Source organism: Elgaria multicarinata, chromosome 4, assembly GCF_023053635.1.
Source record: "Elgaria multicarinata webbii isolate HBS135686 ecotype San Diego chromosome 4, rElgMul1.1.pri, whole genome shotgun sequence".
NCBI classification, from domain to species: domain Eukaryota; kingdom Metazoa; phylum Chordata; class Lepidosauria; order Squamata; family Anguidae; genus Elgaria; species Elgaria multicarinata.
In genome coordinates this window covers 1,688,182-1,709,029 of record NC_086174.1, presented here as the reverse complement: position 1 = coordinate 1,709,029, position 20,848 = coordinate 1,688,182, and the positions used below count along the sequence as shown (strand labels likewise).

Here is a 20,848-nt window from a genome sequence, read left to right as displayed (position 1 = left end):
TTTAAGGTGCCACAAGGCTCTCGGTTTGTGTGCTGCAAGAGACTAACCAGGCTGTTTCCCTCTGGAGTCTGCTCTACGTTTCCTTCACAGACACCTAGATTACCTAATTTTTAGCTAAGGGGGTGTGGAGGGGGGTGGGGAGAAAGGCATGTGCCCCCTTTGCCAAAATGCCTCTCATCTTCCAGGGGAGGATCCAAGTATTTCTTCTTCATTATGAGTCGTTTGCCTGCAACTTCCCTAACAAAGGAGATACTTGGAAACTTTGCCAGGAGGATTAAGGCTGCCTGCAGCAGTCCTCCTGGATCCATTTCCACCTCTCCTGTCCAATCTTACCAGACTGTTTTGATTGTGGTGCATCATTGTAAAAGAGGATGGACACGGACTCCTTCCCCAATCCATGACTCTGAGGTTGTAGCTGTGAGTTCAAGGGCAGCTAACACTGGGCAGGTTTAGCGTGGAGAAGAGAAGATGGAGGGGAGACAGGATAGCACTCTTCAAATACTTAAAAGGTTGTCACACAGAGGAGGGCCGGGATCTCTTCTCCATCCTCCCAGAGTGCAGGACACGGAATAATGGGCTCAAGTGACAGGAAGCCCGATTCCAGCTGGACATCAGGAAAAACTTCCTGACTGTTAGAGCAGTGCGACAATGGAACCAGTTACCTAGGGAGGTTGTGGGCTCTCCCACACTAGAGGCCTTCAAGAGGCAGCTGGACAACCCTCTGTCAGGGGTGCTTTAGGGTGGATTCCTGCATTGAGCAGGGGGTTGGACTCGATGGCCTTGTAGGCCCCTTCCAACTCTGCTATTCTATGATTCTATGATTCTATGTTGATGTGCTCACACACTCGCTTTTCATATCTTCCTTGCAGTCTTCAAGAAGGTGGATTCTATAGCTGATGACGTTAACTCAGCTCAGACATACTATGAGAAGAAGATTGTGTCGGTCCAGGAGAACCTTCAGGAGCTGGGTAAGCTTGGATGTCACCTCAGATGTGTTTCGCCTCAGCGCAGAAGAAAACTGCCTTCTACCAAGGCAGAATAGGAGGAACAACGTATTGGCTGCAGCTTATAAACTTGCCCTGAAGTGCTCTTCGCAGATGTTTAGGTCAGGGCAACTCTCTGTCAGGCAGTATGGGGCAGTTGTACATCTGGGTGGCGAAATTTTGGAGGGTTGAGGGTTGAGGGCACACCACACAGCTGCCGGCAGAAGAGGCCATTTGGCAGTCTGAGGAGGGGCCACGATTCTGCTGAGGAACAAGGTGTGTGCTCGGGCGGCATAGCAGCAACGGGCCCACAAAAACCACCCGGGGGGCTTCATGCGGCCTGTAGGCTGAGCGTTGCCCTCCCCTGCTTTACATGAAGGCCAACTTTAGCATTAACATTTAGGTCTTCGTAAAAGAGGAAATGGAGTAATAGAATGGGAAGAACCATGTGGGATGGAGGGAGACCACAAAATGTGTCCTTAATTGTTGGGCAAGAAATTAACACACATTTCACATGAGTGAGTGAGAAAGTTTATTGACAGTCAGCAAAGTGTGGTCAGTTTTGCTCGAGTCAGCAAATGACTAGTGAATTTTACAAGTGTCTGCAAGTGATCAACACATCTCTGACTCACTGTTGGAAAGAAGAAGAAGAAGAAGAAGAAAATCGTCTAACATCACAACCCTAAGAATATTTCTTTAGAAGTGAATTCAGTGGGACTTACTCCCTTGTATATGTGTTAGGATTGGGGCCTCAATGGAGGCTCACAACCTCCCTACGTAACTGATTCCATTGTCGTACTGCTCTAACAGTCAGGAAGTTTTTCCTGATGTCCAGCTGGAATCTGGCTTCCTTTAACTTGAGCCCGTTATTCCGTGTCCTGCACTCTGGGAGGATCGAGAAGAGATCCTGGCCCTCCTCTGTGTGACAACCTTTTAAGTATTTGAAGAGTGCTATCATGTCTCCCCTCAATCTTCTCTTCTCCAGGCTAAACATGCCCAGTTCTTTCAGTCTCTCCTCATAGGGCTTTGTTTCCAGACCCCTGATCATCCTGGTTGTCCTCCTGTGAACCCCCTCCTGTGAACCCCCTCCAGCTTATAGGCATCCTCCTTGAAGTGTGGTGCCCAGAACTGGACGCAATACTCAAGAGGAAGCCTAACCAAGCAGCTGCTTCGCCTGCAGGAGTGGCTCAGGCCCTGTGAACCTCAACTTTTCCCCAAGGAGAAGGATCCGATGTACTCGGCCATTCCTAAAACAGAGGGGTTCCCAATTTCAGTGGGACATCTTCATCTTCATCATCATCATCATTGTTATAGCTTGCTGGGTTGTGCCTTGGGGCTGCAGGTTCTTTCCGTGGCTCTGTAGTCATTTGCTCTCAGGAAACCTGTTCCATAAGGCTGCTGAAGTAGGCAAGAGGACAGACACGAAATCATAGAATCATAGAATAGCAGAGTTGGAAGGGGCCTTCAAGGCCATCGAGTCCAACCCCCTGCTCAATAATGCAGGAATCCACCCTAAAGCATCCCTGACAGATGGTTGTCCAGCTGCCTCTTGAAGATCTTTAGTGTGGGAGAGCAAGTAGCCAGTGGTTATGCGTTTGCCGTCATTTCACCGACCTTCACGCACTCTGCTTTATTTCTACCCCCTGGTCCAGACCAGAAATCGGTGGCCAACTGCTCCTTCTGCCACGACACAGGCCGGCTCGGGCAGGAAATTAGCCGACTGCAGGAGGAGCTGGAGGAGATTCAGAAGAAGCTCTTGGCCCAGGAGGTGCTGCTTGACCGGGCTGGACAAACCCACCAGCAGCTTTCCTCCTCCAGCAACAAGATCACCGTCGAGGTGGACAACTGCTTCTCTGCCATTCAGAAAGTCAACCAGAGTTTGGGTCTCTTCTTGGCCCAGGTAAGGGGCTGGCAGGCCGCCACCTCTGAGCTGGGCAGCTCACTCAAGGAGCTGTCGCAGGAGCGCTTTGACATTGAAGCTGTCGTGCAGCAGATGAACTTCACTGTGGGGCAGACCTCAGACTGGGCCCATGTCATCCAGAGGAGGACCAGCGAGGAGACCCTGACCCTGCAGAAGATTGTGACCGAGTGGCAGAACTACACCCGTCTCTTTGGGAGCTTGAGGGCCACCTCCTCCAAAACAGGCGAGCTGGTCAAGAGCATCCAGACCAGCTTAGGCATCGCCTCGCAAAGGATCAGCCAGAACTCGGAGGGGATGCACGACCTCGTCCTCCAGGTGATGAGCTTACAGTTGCAGCTGGACAACGTCTCCTCCTTCCTGGACGACCATGAGGAAAACATGCACGACTTTCAGTACCACACCCGGTACACGCAGAACCGGACCGCTGAACGCTTTGAGACCTTGGAGGGCCGCATGACCTCCCACGAGATCGAGATCAGCACCATCTTCACTAACATCAATGCCACGGACAGCCATGTGCACAGCATGCTCAAGTACCTGGACGACGTCCGGCTCTCTTGCACGCTAGGCTTCCACACGCACGCCGAGGAGCTCTACTACCTGAACAAATCAGTCAGCCTCATGCTGAGCACCACGGACCTCCTACGGGAGCGCTTCAGCCTGCTCAGCGCCCGGCTAGACTTCGACATCCGCAACCTCTCCATGGTCATGGAAGAGATGAAGACTGTTGACACCCATCATGGGGAGATCCTGAGGAACGTCACCATCTTGCGAGGTGAGGCACATGGTGGGAGGGAGAGGGAGGGGGTTTCCAGGTGAAAAATCTCCAAAATAAAGGGGATTTTGGTATCACTGCACCCACAATTGGGGGATCCCAGTAATGGCCAGTCAAATGATGGCCCTGGATCACAGGTAATGGAACAACCCAGGAAGAGGACCCATGTGTTGTGTTATGTTGTGAACTTCGGCCTTTCCCTAGTTAAACCATAGTGCAGGGTTTGCACATAACAACAAGCCATGATTCAATAACAACAAGCCATGATTCAATGACAAGTCATAATCAACCCATACTCAGCTGGTATTCTGGGTTGTCATTATGGGTGAATCTGCTCAGTGATTTGCAATTCTGGTTGTGAGTGAATTAGTGAAGAGTTTAAACTGGAAGTGGTTCAGAATGGTTCAGACCCAGACTCAGACTCATGCAGGCTGGATCCTGACCAACAGGGGGCATTTCTGGGCATTGAAAGGATTCAGGGCTCAAGCTCATTGGATACAAATCTGCATAAAATCTGCATATGCTAATTTATATCTATATATGCAAATTTAGAAATAATTACTAAGACATAGTTACATTTCCCAGGAGCCAAAGCCAGGAAATTCATTTCTCATCCAAGTAATCACAAAGAAAACATTTTTTCAATTAATTTGCACCCTGAATAGAAAAAAAGTTTAATTCCCACGCAGAGCCTCTCATAGAATCACAGAATAGCAGAGTTGGAAGGGGCCTACAAGGCCATCGAGTCCAACCCCCTGCTCCATGCAGGAATCCACCCTAAAGCATCCCTGACAGATGGTTGTCCAGCTGCCTCTTGAAGGCCTCTAGGGTGGGAGAGCCCACAACCTCCCTTGGTAACTGATTCCATTGTCGTACTGCTCTAACAGTCAGGAAGTTTTTCCTGATGTCCAGCCGGAATCTGGCTTCCTTTAACTTGAGCCCGTTATTCCGTGTCCTGCACTCTGGGAGGATCGAGAAGAGGTCCTGGCCCTCCTCTGTGTGACAACCTTTTAAGTATTTGAAGAGTGCTCTCAGGTCTCCCCTCAATCTTCTCTTCTCCAGGCTAAACATGCCCAGTTCTTTCAGTCTCTCTTCATGGGGCTTTGTTTCATCCCTGGCCAATGGTTGGTTGGCCCCTGTGTGAACAGAGTGCTGGACTAGATGGACCCTTGGTCTGATCCAGCATCAGGGCACTTCTTACATTTTTAGAGATATACCCACCTAAGGCATGTGTCCATATTCTGCCAAATACTGCAGTGCCTGCTCTGCACCAAGCAGCTTGCCAAGAAATGGAAATATGTTCACTTGTGCAGGAAAGAGCGTGTTAAATGGCATGTCAAGGAAGAGACCAGCGGGATCGTGGCCCAGGCTGTGGCTTAATGGTAGAGCAGAAGGTCCCAGGTCTCTGCAGTCCTGAACTTGCAAGCCACCAATTTCCTGAGGTCCCAGGATGAGGAGAGAGGCAGGAAAGGCTTCCGGGGTCCAGAGGGTGAGGACAGTGTGGGTTTCCATTGGGATGAGGGCCTGCGTTGGGGAGGGAGGCCGGGCTGTGTAGCACGAGGAGCAGTGCTGGGCAGCTGCATAGGAAGAGCGGCACAAGTGAGCCAAGAGGCTACAGCGAGGGGGAAAGGGGTCACTATGGGGTGGGGGGTCACTGCAAGTGTGTCAGAGAATGGGAGGAGGGGGAAAGACCCGCGCTTCAAGGCCCGTATCTGGTGCAGCGGGCCAAGCCTGAGACCTGCTGCAGGCTCCCCAGACCCTGGAAGCTAGCAATGACAACTCAGCAATGAGGGCACTCTGCACATGCTCAGCGCACCTCTTCATTTCTACTTCTCACGTACTGAGACTGCGTGCCAGAACCCTGTACAAGCCCCAGAGGCAAATTCAGCCCTAGACCGGAGTGCCACGACGGGGTATCTCCGCTCCCCCTCTGATCTCATCTCCAGGAGATGCCCATCCCTCCCAGGAGCTGCCTGCTGCAAAGCCTGTGGGGGCTGCCCAGTCTGTCCATGTCCCCCCCCCCCCCCCCGCAAGATCTATTTGTCCCTCCTGCAGCCGGGATGCTTTTTACCATGGAAAAAGAGTGCACTGTCCAGCAAGCTGGCACAGGCCAGGACCCAACTGGACCGCGTCCGTGCCTGGCCCGGCAGAAGGGCTGCCTGAGTCAATACAGGATTGCGTCCAAGCCGACGATTGGACGATTGCGTCCAAGCTGGGCTTGCGCAGGCCGGCTGGCGAGGAGGCCGGAGATTTTCCGTTGGGAGTTGCTGGCGAGCTCCCAGGCGGATGTTGATCACACAGCTTGCAGGGCTGAGCACACAGGGTCCCCAGCTGCTCCCAGGCAAGGAACCAGGTCAAAATGTGGCAGCCGCTTAAGGAGAGCTATCAGTACAGCAACCATTCCAGGCTGGACTCATTGCCCAGGACATCAGTTCTGTCACTTGTGATGTCCTGGCACAGCAGGGCAGCTGTTTTGAGAGAGAGATCTGGAGGCAGCTGTGTGGGTGTATTGTAGGACATTCTTCCTCCCCCCTCCCTCTCCCCTCCCCACCCCCCCTAAAGAACACCGGCTGCTGTGCCAGCTATGGCCTTTGAGGGCAGGGCAGCACATGCACCCAAGGCTGGCTCAGGCTTCTCACTGCCCTCGGCAGAGGGGGCTGAAGGACATCTCCCTGAAAACAGCACAACCCAGGACACCTTTGGAAGTGGCAAAGGGATCCGGGACATGTGCTCTGTTTTGGAGGGTGGCGTCATGGGAGAAAGCGTGGCAGCCCAGTCCTGGGTCTGGCTCCCTGGGCAACAGCCTAGTCATAAAGAGTGAGAGGGAAGAACACAGGAAGAGCCCTGGGGCTGGATCAAGTCACGGGTCCGCCTAGTCCAGCACTTTGTTCACACAGGGGCTGAACAGCTGTTGAGACCAGGGACCCACAAGCAGGACACAGGTGCAGCAACACCCTCCCGCCCATGCTCCCCTTCGTCTGCCGGCACGATTGAGCCTTGCTTGTTTTTTGTTCTTTTGAAATATGATTACGTTTATATCCCACTTTCCCCCTCATTCAAGGAACCCAATTAAGGCAGCTTACATGATCTTCCTCCTCCTTTTATCCTCACAACAACAACAACCCTGCGAGGTAGGTTCGGTTGAGAGTCAATGACTGGCCCCAAGTCACCCAGTGGGTTTCCATGGCTGAGTGGGGACTCGAACCCGGATCTCCCGACTCCCAGCCCAACGCGCTCACCACCGCCTGCCACGCTGGCTCTCAACGTATCCCCGGACAGCACAGCGCACTTTCCTGTTGTCTGTGACCGCTCTTTCTTTCTTCCTTCCTCCCCAGGTGTTCCTGGCCCCCCAGGCCCCAGAGGATTCAGAGGCGACCTCGGCATAAAGGGTCCCCCCGGAAGCAGAGGACCGAAAGGTGACCCCGGGAACTTGGGGCCCCCGGGGCCCCAGGGGAAGCGAGGTTCCCCAGGCCCCCCGGGCCCACAAGGCGAGAGAGGCTCCGTGGGTACCAAAGGCCTCCCCGGATTCAAAGGGGTCAAGGGCAGCTTTGGACAAGGCGGGGGCAAAGGGCAGGCCGGCCCAAAGGGAGACGGGGGGCCCAGGGGGGCCCAGGGGGCGCCAGGGCCAGCCGGACCGCACGGGCCACCGGGGAAACCGGGCATCCCTGGCCAGCGAGGTTCGCCTGGCCCCATGGGGCCACCTGGGCCGAAAGGGGACCCTGGGGTACGAGGTCGGCCAGGGTCACCAGGGGGCCCCGGGCTCCCAGGACTGTGAGCGGCTCCTGCTTCCCCCACGAGAGAGACAGCGGTGGATGTGGGCAGCAGAGCAGGGAACTCCTCCAGACACCTGTCCTTGTCCCCAGCCCCATGGAAGGGGGCCGAGAGCAGCGTCTCCACCACCAGCACCACCAGCAGCACCCTTTATTCCGCACCCTCAGGCTCATTTCCAGCAGCTTAGAGGTGGTTTCAGAAATGGCTCCAAGTCACCAAATGTCCTGCACTGGGGGCGCCTCAAGCATTGCTGCTGCTGCTGCTCTCCTCCCCACCCCCACCCACGCTCATTTCATGCACCTTCTCTGCCCCACCCCCACCCCCCTGCCTGGCTGTTCACCCTTCAGAGGACTCCTTCATCCAGTCTGCAATGGGCAGGAAAAGGCTGCCATGATGTGTTTTTTGGCAGGGGAAGAGTAACGTACTGATGTGTGGCCATTTCCGTGCATATGCCCCCCTGCGTGTGCCAAGGGCGGCCACCTTTTCTCCTGGCCCTGCTCCTCAGCCTTTAACAACAGCCTGGCACCCGGAACGTCGACCAGTGGAGCACTTCCGGTCCCTGGTTTCCGTGGCAAAGGAAACGTCCCCTGCTGCTGCATTTCTGGCCTTCGTTGTGCACGAGCTACAAGCACATGCGACGCTCCTAAGAACTTTTGCAAGGACAGCATCGACGGGGTGGGGGGGTGGAGCTCCAGAGCTCAGTGGTGGAGCAGAGGTTTGGTCTGCAGGACAATTCCATGCCAGGCCCAGTTCCCGGCACCTGGAGCTAAAAGGCAGCAGGGAAAGGCCTCCTGCTTCATAAAATCATAGAATCATAGAATAGCAGAGCTGGAAGGGGCCTACAAGGCCATCGAGTCCAACCCCCTGCTCAATGCAGGAATCCACTCTAAAGCATCCCTGACAGATGGATGTCCAGCTGCCTCTTGAATGCCTCTAGTGTGGGAGAGCCCACAACCTCCCCAGGCAACTGATTCCATTGTCTTACTGCTCTAACAGTCAGGAAGTTTTTCCTGATGTCCAGCCGGAATCTGGCTTCCTTTAATTTGAGCCCGTTATTCCGTGTCCTGCACTCTGGGAGTATTGAGAAGAGATCCTGGTCCTCCTCTGTGTGACAACCTTTCAAGTATTTGAAGAGTGCTATCATGTCTCCCTTCAGTCTTCTCTTCTCCAGGCTAAACAGGCCCAGTTCTTTCAGACTCTCTTCAGAGGGCTTTGTTTCCAGGCTTTGTTTTTGCAAGAGACCCTGCAGAACTGCTGCCAGTCAGAGCTGGCTGGGCAAGGCACTGCCTCAGCACAAGGAAGCATCATGAGCTCATGGATGGCAGGCAGGCAGGGCGGTGGCCTTTTGGGTGAATTTATAGACAGCAGGAGCTGCCTTGGCTGGGGGAGCAATTGCCGGGAGGGGCTGCAGCAGAGCCCTGCCCCCCCCCCCATTTTGCACGCAGAAGGCCCCAGCTTCTGTCCCTGGCAGCGCCGTTCAAGGCCTCCGGCAGCCAGGCAACAACCCTGTCTGACATCCCGGAGATGCTGCAGCCGCCAGGGCTGAATATAGTGTGGCTCAGCGAGGGAGGCCGGAGAAATCCACAAGGGATTCGAACTGTGGGGACGTGCTTTACCCCAGGGCAGCCTCGGAGTAGCAGCAGGGGAGTTACATGACGCAGCCGCCATGCCGGAGGGATCCAGGGGGCAAAGCCCCAAAGCTCTGCGCTAAAAAAGTTGGGGACTCACCCCGACTTTTTTAGCTCGGAGCCAGGCTCTACACCTTTGTGGAGGCTTTTAAAGGGGGGGAATAAACAGGGGAAGGGGGCAGATGGGGTAAGAGGAACAGAGGGAGGAGAGCCGGCTGCCCTGATCCTCCCCCCTCCCCGGTGCTCCCGGCAGCTGGGGAGAGAGGAACAGGGCAGCAAGGAGTCAGCTGCTGCTGCCAGGAGCACCGGGGAGGGGGGAGGAACAGGGCAGCCGGCTCTCCTCCCTCTGAGCTCACTCTGGCTGCCCCGTTCCTCTCTGTCCCATCCCCGTTTTTTTATTTTTAATCTTTAGATGCAAAGGGTCGCCTCTCCCCTCCTTCCCCCCCAGCTGTTAGGTGTAAATGCGATTCTTCGCATTTACAGCTAAACAAGCAAAAAAACTTTTTTAAAAAAGCCCACTTGCCAGAGAGGAGGGGGCACAGATGCCCCGAGGTGCCCCAGGTGGGCAGGTGCGGCACCACCAGCGCCTGTAAACCCGCAACTGCGCTCCTTCCCATATAGACGCTGAGAAGGAGCGTCAATGCAGCTGCGCCCTGGCTCGCTCCACCAGGCGCAGCAATGCCGCCGCCGTATAGACGAGGGCTGTGACTCTGACCAGCGGATTCCGCAGCAGATGGGCGTTTTCCAAGTCACGCGGGTGCTGTGGACATGTGCACCGTGTGTTTTTTTCTCACTTTTGGCGGAGGGGTGCACGTATGTGTGCACAAACAGAATGACATTCTGGTCAAAGCAATCCGATTCCATCCATGAGCGGACGATGGAACAAACAAGGCCGAAACAATGTCAGGATGGATTTAACAAAATCCGCCCAGGGAGGGCTTTATACATGGCAGACTGTTTGTCCCTCTGGCCCAGAATTCCTTGCTTTGACTGGCAGCAGTGGCGCTCTGGCATCTCCGGCAGAGAAGGCCCTTCCCCGTCCCTGTCCCCAAAGCCTTTTATCTGGAGGCCACTGCAGCCCTGGCTGAGGAAGACCTGGGCGGGATGGATGCGTCTTCTGTGGCATTGCGAAGGAAGGCGAGGCACATCCCTTGGGTTGCACGTTTCTTCACTGATAACCTCCCCCCAATATCGCTGTCTCACCTGAGTCTAAAGCGCTCTGTTGTCAGCTGTGCGTGTGCCGTGAGCTTCAGTTGTGTGCTTTCCCCATGTGTCTGTGTGCATGTATGATCTGCCTATGTGCGCGCATGCCCCTCGGAGGGGTGTGCGCCTGTGCCTTCACTCCATGGTGCAGCTGGTTTGCGTCATCAGCCCCCGTCAGCTGTGTAACCGTGTTCTCTACATATGATATAACGGCAACTACATGTATAATTCCCAGACCAATAAAGATATGAATGTACAGGTGTGGAGTAACTGCCTGATATCCTTGGGGAGGTGGGATTGGGGCATCCCAAAACCATCAACGACAAAGAGAAACTCTGTAAAGAGCTCCCAACCGCCAGGCCCTCTTCAATCAAAAGCTACTTGAAGGTTTTATGGAGAGATGGATCTATCCCAACCACCACCAGTAAACGAGCCCATTTTATTTGGAAAGATGCAGGACATGTAAACATATTTTTCATGTACAAAAGAGAGGACGGGGAGTCAGTCTGCCCACTCCCACCCGGTTGTCTCACGATTTTAAAATACCTCATTTTCTTGGTATTGCATATTCAGAATAGGTTGGAGAACAGGCTCTACTCCTTAGGAGAGAAATTGACTAGACCAGAAGCCACTTGGTCTGGTCCAGTTAATGGTTGGATTGCCTGGATTATGGCAGGGCACATTACATGTAATGGGGCTTGGAAAATGTAGCACCAGCAAGGACTAAGGAGAGACAGCGTTTCATGTAACACGATTTTCTGGCACCGTACTCTGCTCCGACTTTGTTTCCAAGCCCTGTTTTTCACTTTTAAAGCCTTAAGCGATTTGGGATATCTAAGGAACCGCTTCTTCCCATATGAACCTATTTGTGTGCTAAGAGCCTCAGCTAAGGCCAACCTCCAGCTGAGATGCATTGTCTGGGGGATGGGGGGGGGGGGGGCTTTTCAGTGGCAGCATTGAACTCTACACCAAGAAATCGGGTGTCTCCACCTTTGCTTTCAGATGTCGGATCAAGACATCTCTTCTTTGATCTGGATTATGATTAAAGGCCTCTGGGTTTGGGGGGAGGGGAGTTTTTCTAGGCCCTGCTACTTTTATCCCATTCTGCTGTTTTCTATTGTTCTTTTATGTTTTATTGATCTGGTTTTCATCTTCCGTTTTGCTGGCTGTTGTGCTGCTCATGGACTTACTTTTTTTAAAAAAAAACATACTCATGGTCATTAGCTGCCTTGAAAGTCCATTTCTGATGGAAACGCAGGACAGAAATACTTGAAGGGAGGGAGGGAGGGAGGCAGGCAGATATTTCAGGCCAATGGAGGGTGGCAGCTCCGATGTTAGTGGCGTGGTGGTTTCACCCAGAAAAGGAGCTCTCCAAGGTGTGATGTCAGTGGGGCGCTGAACCTGCTCCGGGAGGGGGAGGGGGAGGGGGTCCAGCCAGAACCAGTCAGAGCTTTGAAGGAGCGCTCCGGCAGCCCCCACTGTTTCAGGATGTGCCGCCTCTGCCCCTTTACAGAGGCTTCTCGAGTGGGAAGGGGCCGCGTAAGGCATCTCGTCCGGTTGCTCCCTGGAGGAAGTCCCAGCCAGCGCCTCAGCAAGCCCTGGGGGCCTCCACGGATCTCCCCCCCCCCCGCTCCCCGCCCCGTGCCTTGACCTGAGCGTGAGTCAGAGAGTTCTGGTGGTGGCGCCATGTGTGCGCGCATCCGCGCACATTTCCGCCGCCTCTGCATTTGCAGCGATGCCCGCAGGCTCTCAAACCCACATGTGCTATGCTCATGATCCCTAATGGCAAATCCACACGTGGCGCTTTGCTCTCCCCGGCTGTTGCAGATGCAGAGAGCCAAGGAGGCTGCCGGTTCCAGGCGCCTGCTCAGCTCCACGCCCCGCTGGGAGCCTGCAGCGATCAGCTCCGCAGGGTCACTCCCAGTCCGAGAGGCACTAAAAGGCTCCTGTCTGCTCCAGGTGAAGAGCTGATGCCCCGGATAAACTTGGGAAAAGGCGGGGGGGCTGGGCTAATTTCTGTATATATCGTAGAATCATAGAATAGCAGAGTTGGAAGGCGCCTACAAGGCCATCGAGTCCAACCCCCTGCTCAATGCAAGAATCCACCCTACAGCATCCTTGACAGGTGGTTGTCCAGCTGCCTCTTGAAGGCCTCTAGGGTGGGAGAGCCCACAACCTCCCTAGGTAACTGGTTCCATTGTCATACTGCTCTAACATTCAGGAAGTTTTTCCTGATGTCCAGCCGGAATCTGGCTTCCTGTCACTTGAGCCTGTTATTCCGTGTCCTGCACTCTGGGAGGATCGAGAAGAGATCCTGGCCCTCCTCTGTGAGACACAACCTTTGAAGTAGTTGAAGAGTACTATTATGTCTCCCCTCCATCTTCTCTCTCTCTATATTTCTGGAAACCATCCTTCATCAACAAAGTATCCTAGAATGTTTAAAGCCACATATTAAAATAACAAGTACTCAACAAAAAGATTACATTTTAATTATATTATGATAGTTTACACCCTACTCCACCATCCATGGTCCTAGAGACCATAGACCAGTGTTCTTCCAACTTTTTTCCCCCATGACCCAGTGCAATAATATCACATAAAATGTCAAGACACGTAATACACTTTTGACTCATTTGTCAAGATGTACTGTATTAATTGATTCTTTATAATTAAGTAAGTCCCAGTGAGCTCTCTGGAAATTACTTCTAAGTAAACTTGCATAAGTTTAGGTAACTAAAAGTGTTTAATAGTAGCTGGATCGTGCCATTATGTGTATATTATTATTATTATTATTATTATTATTATTATTATTATTATTATTATTATTATTATTGCATCAATGTACATGGTAAAACAATAATATATACATGTTCAGACTTATTTAAAAGTCAAGCCCTGTAATTCCTAAATGGGCAACCTTTTGTCCTTCAAGGCCTGAGGGGTTAGGAGGAAATGCATTTTATTTATTTATTTATTTATTTATTGCATTTTTATACCGCCCAATAGCTGAAGCTCTCTGGGCGGTTCACAAAATCTGGGAAAGGCTGACCCTGATGCAAAAGGAGAGCAGCTTTAGTCTTGCAAAGAAATCTGCTGAGCAGCTGGGAAGGAAGCAGGGTTTGCTTGGAGGTCATTTAGACTGACCCCGAAACACGTAACAATACACACAACTGGAGACAGGTGGAGGAATCTGTCAGCCAGGCTGTGAGCTTACTGGTGTTACCTGGTTGGGTATTGCCCCCTCTGGGAAATCCCAGTGGGGGCTTGAGCCCCACCCCTGCCCTGTAGTTTACACCCCTGGGTGGCAGGGCATTTTTTTCCTCCTCGAGGAAGGGCGTTACCTGTACGCACCTGTTGTGGGGACGAACGAGCAGGACAGCAACATAAGCAAGAGCGCTGGAAAAAGGGAAACAGAATCTTGCTTACAGATTCACACCTCCTCCTCCTTCTCCTCACTGTCATGGTGCGCTCTGTGCTGAGAATGCTCAGTCATGTTTCTCTTACTCTCTCTCTCTCTCTCTCTCTCTCACACACACACACACATGCACACACACACACACACACACACACCCAAGGTCACAGCTCACCACCTCTTTTTGAGCTAACGTGGGCCAAGATGGGTTGTGGTCAGATGTTAGAAGCAGGCGAGGGCATCCACGAGGCCATTTATCCTGCCCCAGAAGGGGCGGTTTGCAGTGGCCTCACCCCACCGAGATCACAGCAAAAACGGCCACACAGTAACCCACCCACAATAGAGGCCACGTCTACAGGACGTAGAGAGGAGCCCAGCACCTTCAGCAAGATCTCTGCTTCACTCTGGCAGCAGAGCTACAAGAAGCAGGTAGAAATTCAACAGGTAACACGTCCACACCCACGGCTGCATCTCAGCCCTGCAGGAGTTCTCCTGTCATGCAGGTGCCCTGCTGCCAGAGTGAAAGGTGGCAATTCTGCCCACCGCGCTCTGCAATGTTTGGTCCTTTCCCACACCATAAATTAAGACTATTTTAGGAAATACGCGTTAGTGAGGAAAGAGACTAGACAAGTATCTTGCCTTCTCCTGAGCAGGAATTGAGTGGAATCAACTCTGGAATAATGAGAGCGGTGCAGCTCTGGATCAAGTAGGATCATTTAATGGGCAGATTAAAAGCCTAGACAGCTTTTGTGCCTTTAATAGTTGCTGGATCTACAGAAACCAGCACTTGAAGCTTCTTGTGATGTGAAGGTAACAATTACCATCTGCTGAAGTCTAGAGGTCAAGCTGCTGTTAATGGCATAGGAGCAGAAGCCAGTAAAAAAGTTGGCAACCCTAGAATCACAATTACGAACAAACAAAAAAGAGTTCTGCTGGATCAAGCCAAGGGGTGTCCATCGAGCGTTCGGTTCCCACAGTGTTCCACCAGAGGCCCCAATGGGAAGCCCACAAGCAGGATGGGACCCCAAGAGCACCCTCCGGCCCATGCTCCCCAGCAGCTGGCACTAGAGGCAGACGGCTTCTGTACTTGAAGCTCCGCACAGCCACCAAGACTCGTTGCTATTGACAGACGTGAGGTGTGGAGCTTCTCTCAGCCTGAGGGTCAAATTACTTTTCAGAGACGCTTTTGGGGGCCACATTCCAATGGTGGGTGGAGCCAAAGTCAAAGGGGGCGGGGCTGAAGGCAGAAGGGGCGGGGCCAAGATTGCCACCATATTTAACTTTATGCTCAGTTTGAGGAGAGGCCTTTCAGCCTTTCAAAATGGGGGTGGGGGAGCTGCACAAGAACCAGAGAAACCAGCCAACCATTGGTGGTTGGGGGAAGGGTGTGTGGCCTTCTGGGGAACCTTGGGGGCGGATTGGGGCCCAGGAAGACCAGATTTGGGCCCTGGCTTGAGGGTCCACACCCTGGCCCATGAGGACGGGAAAGCGCCCTCAAAACCAAAGGTGGGACACGAAAGCCTCTGTGCTTTGGAACTGAGGGGCATCCGCCAGGCCTTCGAGCGGGCTCCTTTTCACATCTGGCTAAATGTATCCAGGAAGCCAAGAATTCTACATGTCCCACCAGCAACCAATATGTTCTTTATAAGGCATAATAATCAAACAACTGCAGCAGAGGGGAAATTTGGGAGTTTGAGGGGTGGTGGGGTGGAGTAGGGGATGAATCACAGTGTGTTTATTTATCTGGAAAAGCAGAACTGCACCAGCCAGCGAAATGACAAGGTCCCCGTCTGGACAAGTGCCTGGAAGTGGCCTGAGTGGTTCTGATGTCCTTGATTCTTTAACTGTCGCAGAAGGAGGAGGAGGAGGAGGAGGAGGAGGAGGAGGAGGCTGACCACAACTGTATGAATGATTTCACAAGAGGCCTGATCCCTTTTGAGGATACATTCAAAGTATGGTTAAGACTGCACGCCTGTGCACATTTACCAGGGAGTAAATCCTACTGAAATCAATGGAACTTCCTTAAGAACATCAGAAGAGCCCTGATGCTGGATCAGACCAAGGGTCCATCTAGTCCTTCACTCTGTCCACACAGTGGCCAACCAGCTGTTGACCAGGGGCCCATCAGCAGGGCACGGTGCAACAGCACTCTCCCGTCCATGTTCCCCAGCAACTGACGTGTAGGCATACTGCCTCTGATGCTGGAAACATGCATAGGATCTGGCTGCTAAATGCAGAAAACCTGCCACGAGTTAGGGTTAACAAGACTTGAGTTTAGATGTCCTTGGGCAGTCCCTTCCCCAACCTGGGATTATGGGAGTTGGAGCCCAACACATCTGGAGGGCCCCAGGTTGGGGAAGGCTGCCTTAAGGCTTAACCAGATGTTACAGAAATCTGTAGGATAGGACTCAAATGGCCTCCCCCGCATTTTTTTAAAGAGAAAAGTCACTCTGGGAGAGGACAGCCGAGCAGCGTACTTAACCATTCCTCACCCGTCAGGCCTCTCCTCTCCAAATGCCATCCCCAGCATTAAGGCTCCGAAGTTTGTTTGCAAGGATTCAGGCATTTGGATCCCAGTCTGGGTAAGTGCAGCAGGAAAAAGATGCTTTGAAGCACAGATGCAGCGTTGCAGAAAACCAAAACCTTCCCCTCCCCTGAGCACGTCCCCCTCCTCGCCTCTCAACTGCTCTCTCCTGACGAGGCTTTTTCTTTAAAAACACAAAAGCCAAGGTCCGGTGGGGGTGGGGGGTTATTATGCAGATCTCAGTGTAATATTTAGCTCAGTTCTTTAGAGTATGATTTTGCTGCATTCCTTGGAATCCTGGGGGAGCTGTGAGAAGACGTGTGCAAAAGCTTTTAAGGAAGCCCTGAGAACACTGGAAGAGCAGCCTCAGGAGGTCAAGTATTAAAACACATAAGCGGCACAATAACAGAATAAAAACGGCACCCAGCCCAACAGTACCGTTTGCACGCCAAGGGCCTGCTTGAATAAAAAGGCCTGCAGAAGGAGAGCAGAGAGGGAGCCACTGTAGCCTCCCTTGGCAGGGAGTTCCACAGGCTGGGAGCCACCGCCGAGAAGGCCCTCTCTTGCATCACCACCAAACGCACCTCTAAATGCAGCAGTATTGAAAGAAGGGCAATCAACCCCCCTCAGGCCATTCCTCACTGCAGCCTCCCACACTTGCTTTTTCACTGTTGCATTTAAAAACTGAGAGCGGGGATTGTCTTGACGACGACGCATTGGCACTGCGGACCCCCCACACAAAAAAACACCATGTTTTCGCTCCTGCAGGGTTGCGCCAGATAAGGAGCGAGCGTGGGGTTTACATTGAGCATTGAAGCTGCCACCGCCGCCGCCTGTCCCTGGCTTTCCTCCCGTTCCTTGTTTCTCAGGATCCGGACTCTTTGCTGTCATCATCCCGTTCCGCCCCCGCCCCCCAGCTGCCCGCTGCATCCCACCTCCAGAGATACAGCCGCTGGGGACCCCTCCCCTGCCTCAGTGATCCTGACCCCACTTGGCTTGCTGGGTGTACTTAGAATCATAGAATAGCAGAGTTGGAAGGGGCCTACAAGGCCATCGAGTCCAACCCCCTGCTCAAGGCAGGAATCCACCCTAAAGCATCCCTGACAGAGGGTTGTCCAGCTGCCTCTTGAAGGCCTCTAGTGTGGGAGAGACCACAACCTCCCTAGGGAACTGATTCCATTGTCGTACTGCTCTAACAGTCAGGAAGTTTTTCCTGATGTCCAGCTGGAATCTGGATGGACATCAGGAAAAGGAATGGAGTGGGGGCAGAGACACTCTTGTCCCCACGCCAGAGGCAATGTGGGGGCACTCAGCGGCCTTAGGGCTCAATGGTGCACCCCCTCACTCTCCCCCTCTGCCCAGGCGGACAGTGACCTACCAGGGGTCGCCATCCGCCTGGCCACACCTCTGCTGCAACTCTGGAGCAGTGATAGACAGCACATGCACCTTCCTCACCTCACCCCGGATGAAACATCAGGGTCAGTCCCCGACTTTTTTTTACTTCAGAGGCCATAGCTAGACAGGGCTTTATCCCGGGGTGATCCCCGGGATCGTCCCTGTGCGTTCACATGACACACAGGGGATCCTGGGATCAGAGAGGGATGATCCCTCCCTTGCCCCAGGATCTGGCCCTACAGTTTAGGCCCGCTTTTTCCACGGTCTCGGGATGATCCAGAGACCGCGGAAAGTGTGGCCCACTGTCACGGTTTGTCCCAGCTCCTCGCAGTTACTCGCGAGGAGCTGGGACCCATGTACAGGGCACAAATCTCCTCAGGAGCTCTTTGCCCATCACAGGTGGGGTGGGGGGAGCAGGAAAATTTAAAAAAATAAAAAACACCTTTTGCGCATGAGCGCTCGTGCACTCCTTCCTCTTTAAAAAAAAATGGCGGATGCGAAGTCTGCTCCCTCTGGGGTCATCACACGCCGCGTGTAAACAGAGGGGGAGAACTCGCGATAAAAATATCTCAAAATTTTCACCCCTCCGTCGCACTAGACCGGTAGGTCTAGCCGAGGCCAGAGTTACACCCCTGTTACACACACCTCCTGTGTGACATCTAGTGTGTTTCTTATTTTGCCATGAGAGTTAATTTTGAATATCATATTCCTGCATTTTTTATTTTTTATTTTTGATACCAACCTCTTCACAACCAGGGTGTGACTCTAACTCACAGAGAGAGAGAGAGAGAGAGAGAGAGAGAGAGAGAGAGAGAGGACCTCAAGATCAGCCTTCCCCAACCTGGGGCCCTCCAGATGTGTCGGATTACAACTCCCAGCATGCACTGGGAGGGCACCAGGTTGGGGACAGCTGATTTAGATCCACCCTGGTCTTGCGACACATCCTAAGACGCTTCTGCACACGCAGTAGTCCTTAATTCAAAGCAGGCTTGCACAAAATGTGAAACACAACTATTTTCTTTTTGTGGTCAAGCCACACATGTGCTGATCTTTTGCTGACCTTTCTTAAACTCGAGATATTTGCTGACCAACTTGTACAGTTTGTTAGCTCATACAAGCTATTTATGTCACAGGCAGGAAAAGAAAGATGCTGAAGTTCTTGCCCAAGAATTAAGCAGAGACAAGGCATGTTTCAACCCCAACAGTTCCTGTTCCAGACATCTCGTTCTCTAGCCCTGCTTTTCCTCAGATCTTGTTCCTTCTGTAAGCCTGAACTAGACATGGTGAGAAATCTGCCATGGATTCAACTGAGGCCTCATCTACACCAAGCAGGATAGTTCGCTATGAAAGCAGTATATAGGAGCCACACTACGGCTTTACAGCGGTATTGAAGTGCGCTGACAACTGTTGGGGCCCATTGACACAGACCATACACCGCTTTCATACCGCTTTCATAGAATCATAGAATAGCAGAGTTGGAAGGGGCCTACAAGGCCATCGAGTCCAACCCCTGCTCAATGCAGGAATCCACCCGAAAGCATCCCTGACAGAGGGTTGTCCAGCTGCCTCAATGAAGGAGAGGATGTTTTGGCTTGCCACTCCCGTGAATAGATGGGTCAGACTCTGAATCCACACAGGGAACATAGTGGTCGACTTCGAAACACAGGCACTTACACACACACACACACACACACACACACACACACACACGGAGCCATGTGCCCCCAGGACATAGAAATAGCTGCATCCTGCTTTTCTATTATTGACACTCAAAGGAGATCGCATTCTGGTAAAAACAAAACACAGACATCCAAAACAAGCAAGCAAACAGCCACAAATAAAATTTCATGATTAAATTCATGGGGCATGACTGCAACCCACCGGGAGTAAGCACCGGTGAACTCTGTGGAGCTTACTTCTGACCGTTTTAGCTAGGGTGACCATATGAAAAGGAGGACAGGGCTCCTGTATCTTTAACAGTTGCATAGAAAAGGGAATTTCAGCAGGTGTCCTTTGAATATATTGCGATTCTGGTGAAATTCCCTCTTCATCACAACAGTTAAAGCTGCAGGTGCCCTGCCCTCTTTTAAATCTGGTCACTCTAGTATAGCTCCTGCACCTTTAACTGTTGCGATGAAGAGGAAATTTCACCAGGTTTTCCATATATACAAATGACACCTGCTGAAATTCCCTTTTCTATGCAACTGTTAAAGATACAGGAGCCCTGTCCTCCTTTTCATAGGGTCACCCTACTTTAGCTCAACTGGTGAAATGCATGGCGTGGCGTTACACCCCACAAGTCAGTTCCCTAATGTATGTCTAGGGATTTGTAAGTCTATTGTGTTTAGAATGTTGACCTGAGTGGGGGGAGATTGAATATCTTAGGAGGTGGGGGTGGATATATAAGGGAATGACTGAAGTGATAAGGGGGGGTGTTCTTAAAGTACTTTGGTTCGAGGGAGAATTAGAGGATCAGGGTAAAGAGGGCTGTCTTTTGAGTGTAGTGTGCAGATAGTCAGTTGGTGTCTATTAAACAATCCTGAGAATAAAGAAAGTTCAAGAGCGAAGGTGTGAGAGAAAGGAAAGCGTGTATGAGAAGAGAGAAAGGACGGGATGAGAGGTTTTAACCAGGCTCTGAAAAGTTTTATTATGAAACAAAGTTCGTGAACATGCAGTTTGTTTTACTACCACAAAAATCCCACGTGTCTCCTTGGCATTTATCACCTGCAGTTATGTACATATAACACCCGTTCCGACATTAATTCGCCATCAGCACATATAATTCACAGCGCATAATTTTATTCCTGAAATCATTCCTGTTGAACCCCTTTCTCCACACAGTTTGTAGAAAGGGGGTGTTTGTCCCTCGCCTCAGGCTCCTCAAGTGGTGGCGCTTAGCTTGAGCAGGGAGTGTCCGTGGCCAGGCCTGTGGTCAAGAGCCGGTGTGTCGTGGCACACGTGGACCTTTAAGGTCTCCCACCAGCCGAAATGCCAGCTGTCGCTCCTCATCAGAAATGGAAAGGGCCTTGCAAAGCAGTCTTCCCAGCAAAGTGGCTGGAGTGAAGTAAGAACCCCATCAAAGGAAAGCAGCATTATCCACCCACAGCTTGATCATTTGCCTCATTCTCTGACTTCCTCTCCGCCAGCCTTCCCCAACCTATGTGGCTGGGGATGATGGGAGTAGTAGTCTATCACAACCGGGTTGGGAAAGGCTGCTCTATGTAAATCTTTTACAA

At 52.2% G+C, this 20,848-nt stretch overlaps 2 protein-coding genes across 3 annotated transcripts in view; one reads left to right on the top strand and one right to left on the bottom strand.

Moving 5' to 3' along the window:
* SCARA3 (scavenger receptor class A member 3) overlaps window positions 1–7,505 on the top strand; it is a 30,661-nt gene extending 23,156 nt beyond the window's left edge. For both annotated transcript variants that reach the window (XM_063123693.1, XM_063123694.1), the window contains exons 4-6: window positions 870–968; window positions 2,636–3,679; window positions 7,015–7,505. In XM_063123693.1, the coding sequence (XP_062979763.1) occupies window positions 870–968; window positions 2,636–3,679; window positions 7,015–7,454 (1,583 nt within the window). In that variant the 3' untranslated portion in view covers window positions 7,455–7,505. The remainder of the gene's footprint in view (window positions 1–869; window positions 969–2,635; window positions 3,680–7,014) is intronic.
* CLU (clusterin) overlaps window positions 1–20,848 on the bottom strand; it is a 445,162-nt gene that overhangs the window by 59,805 nt on the left and 364,509 nt on the right. The gene's annotated exons all lie outside the window — the stretch shown is intronic.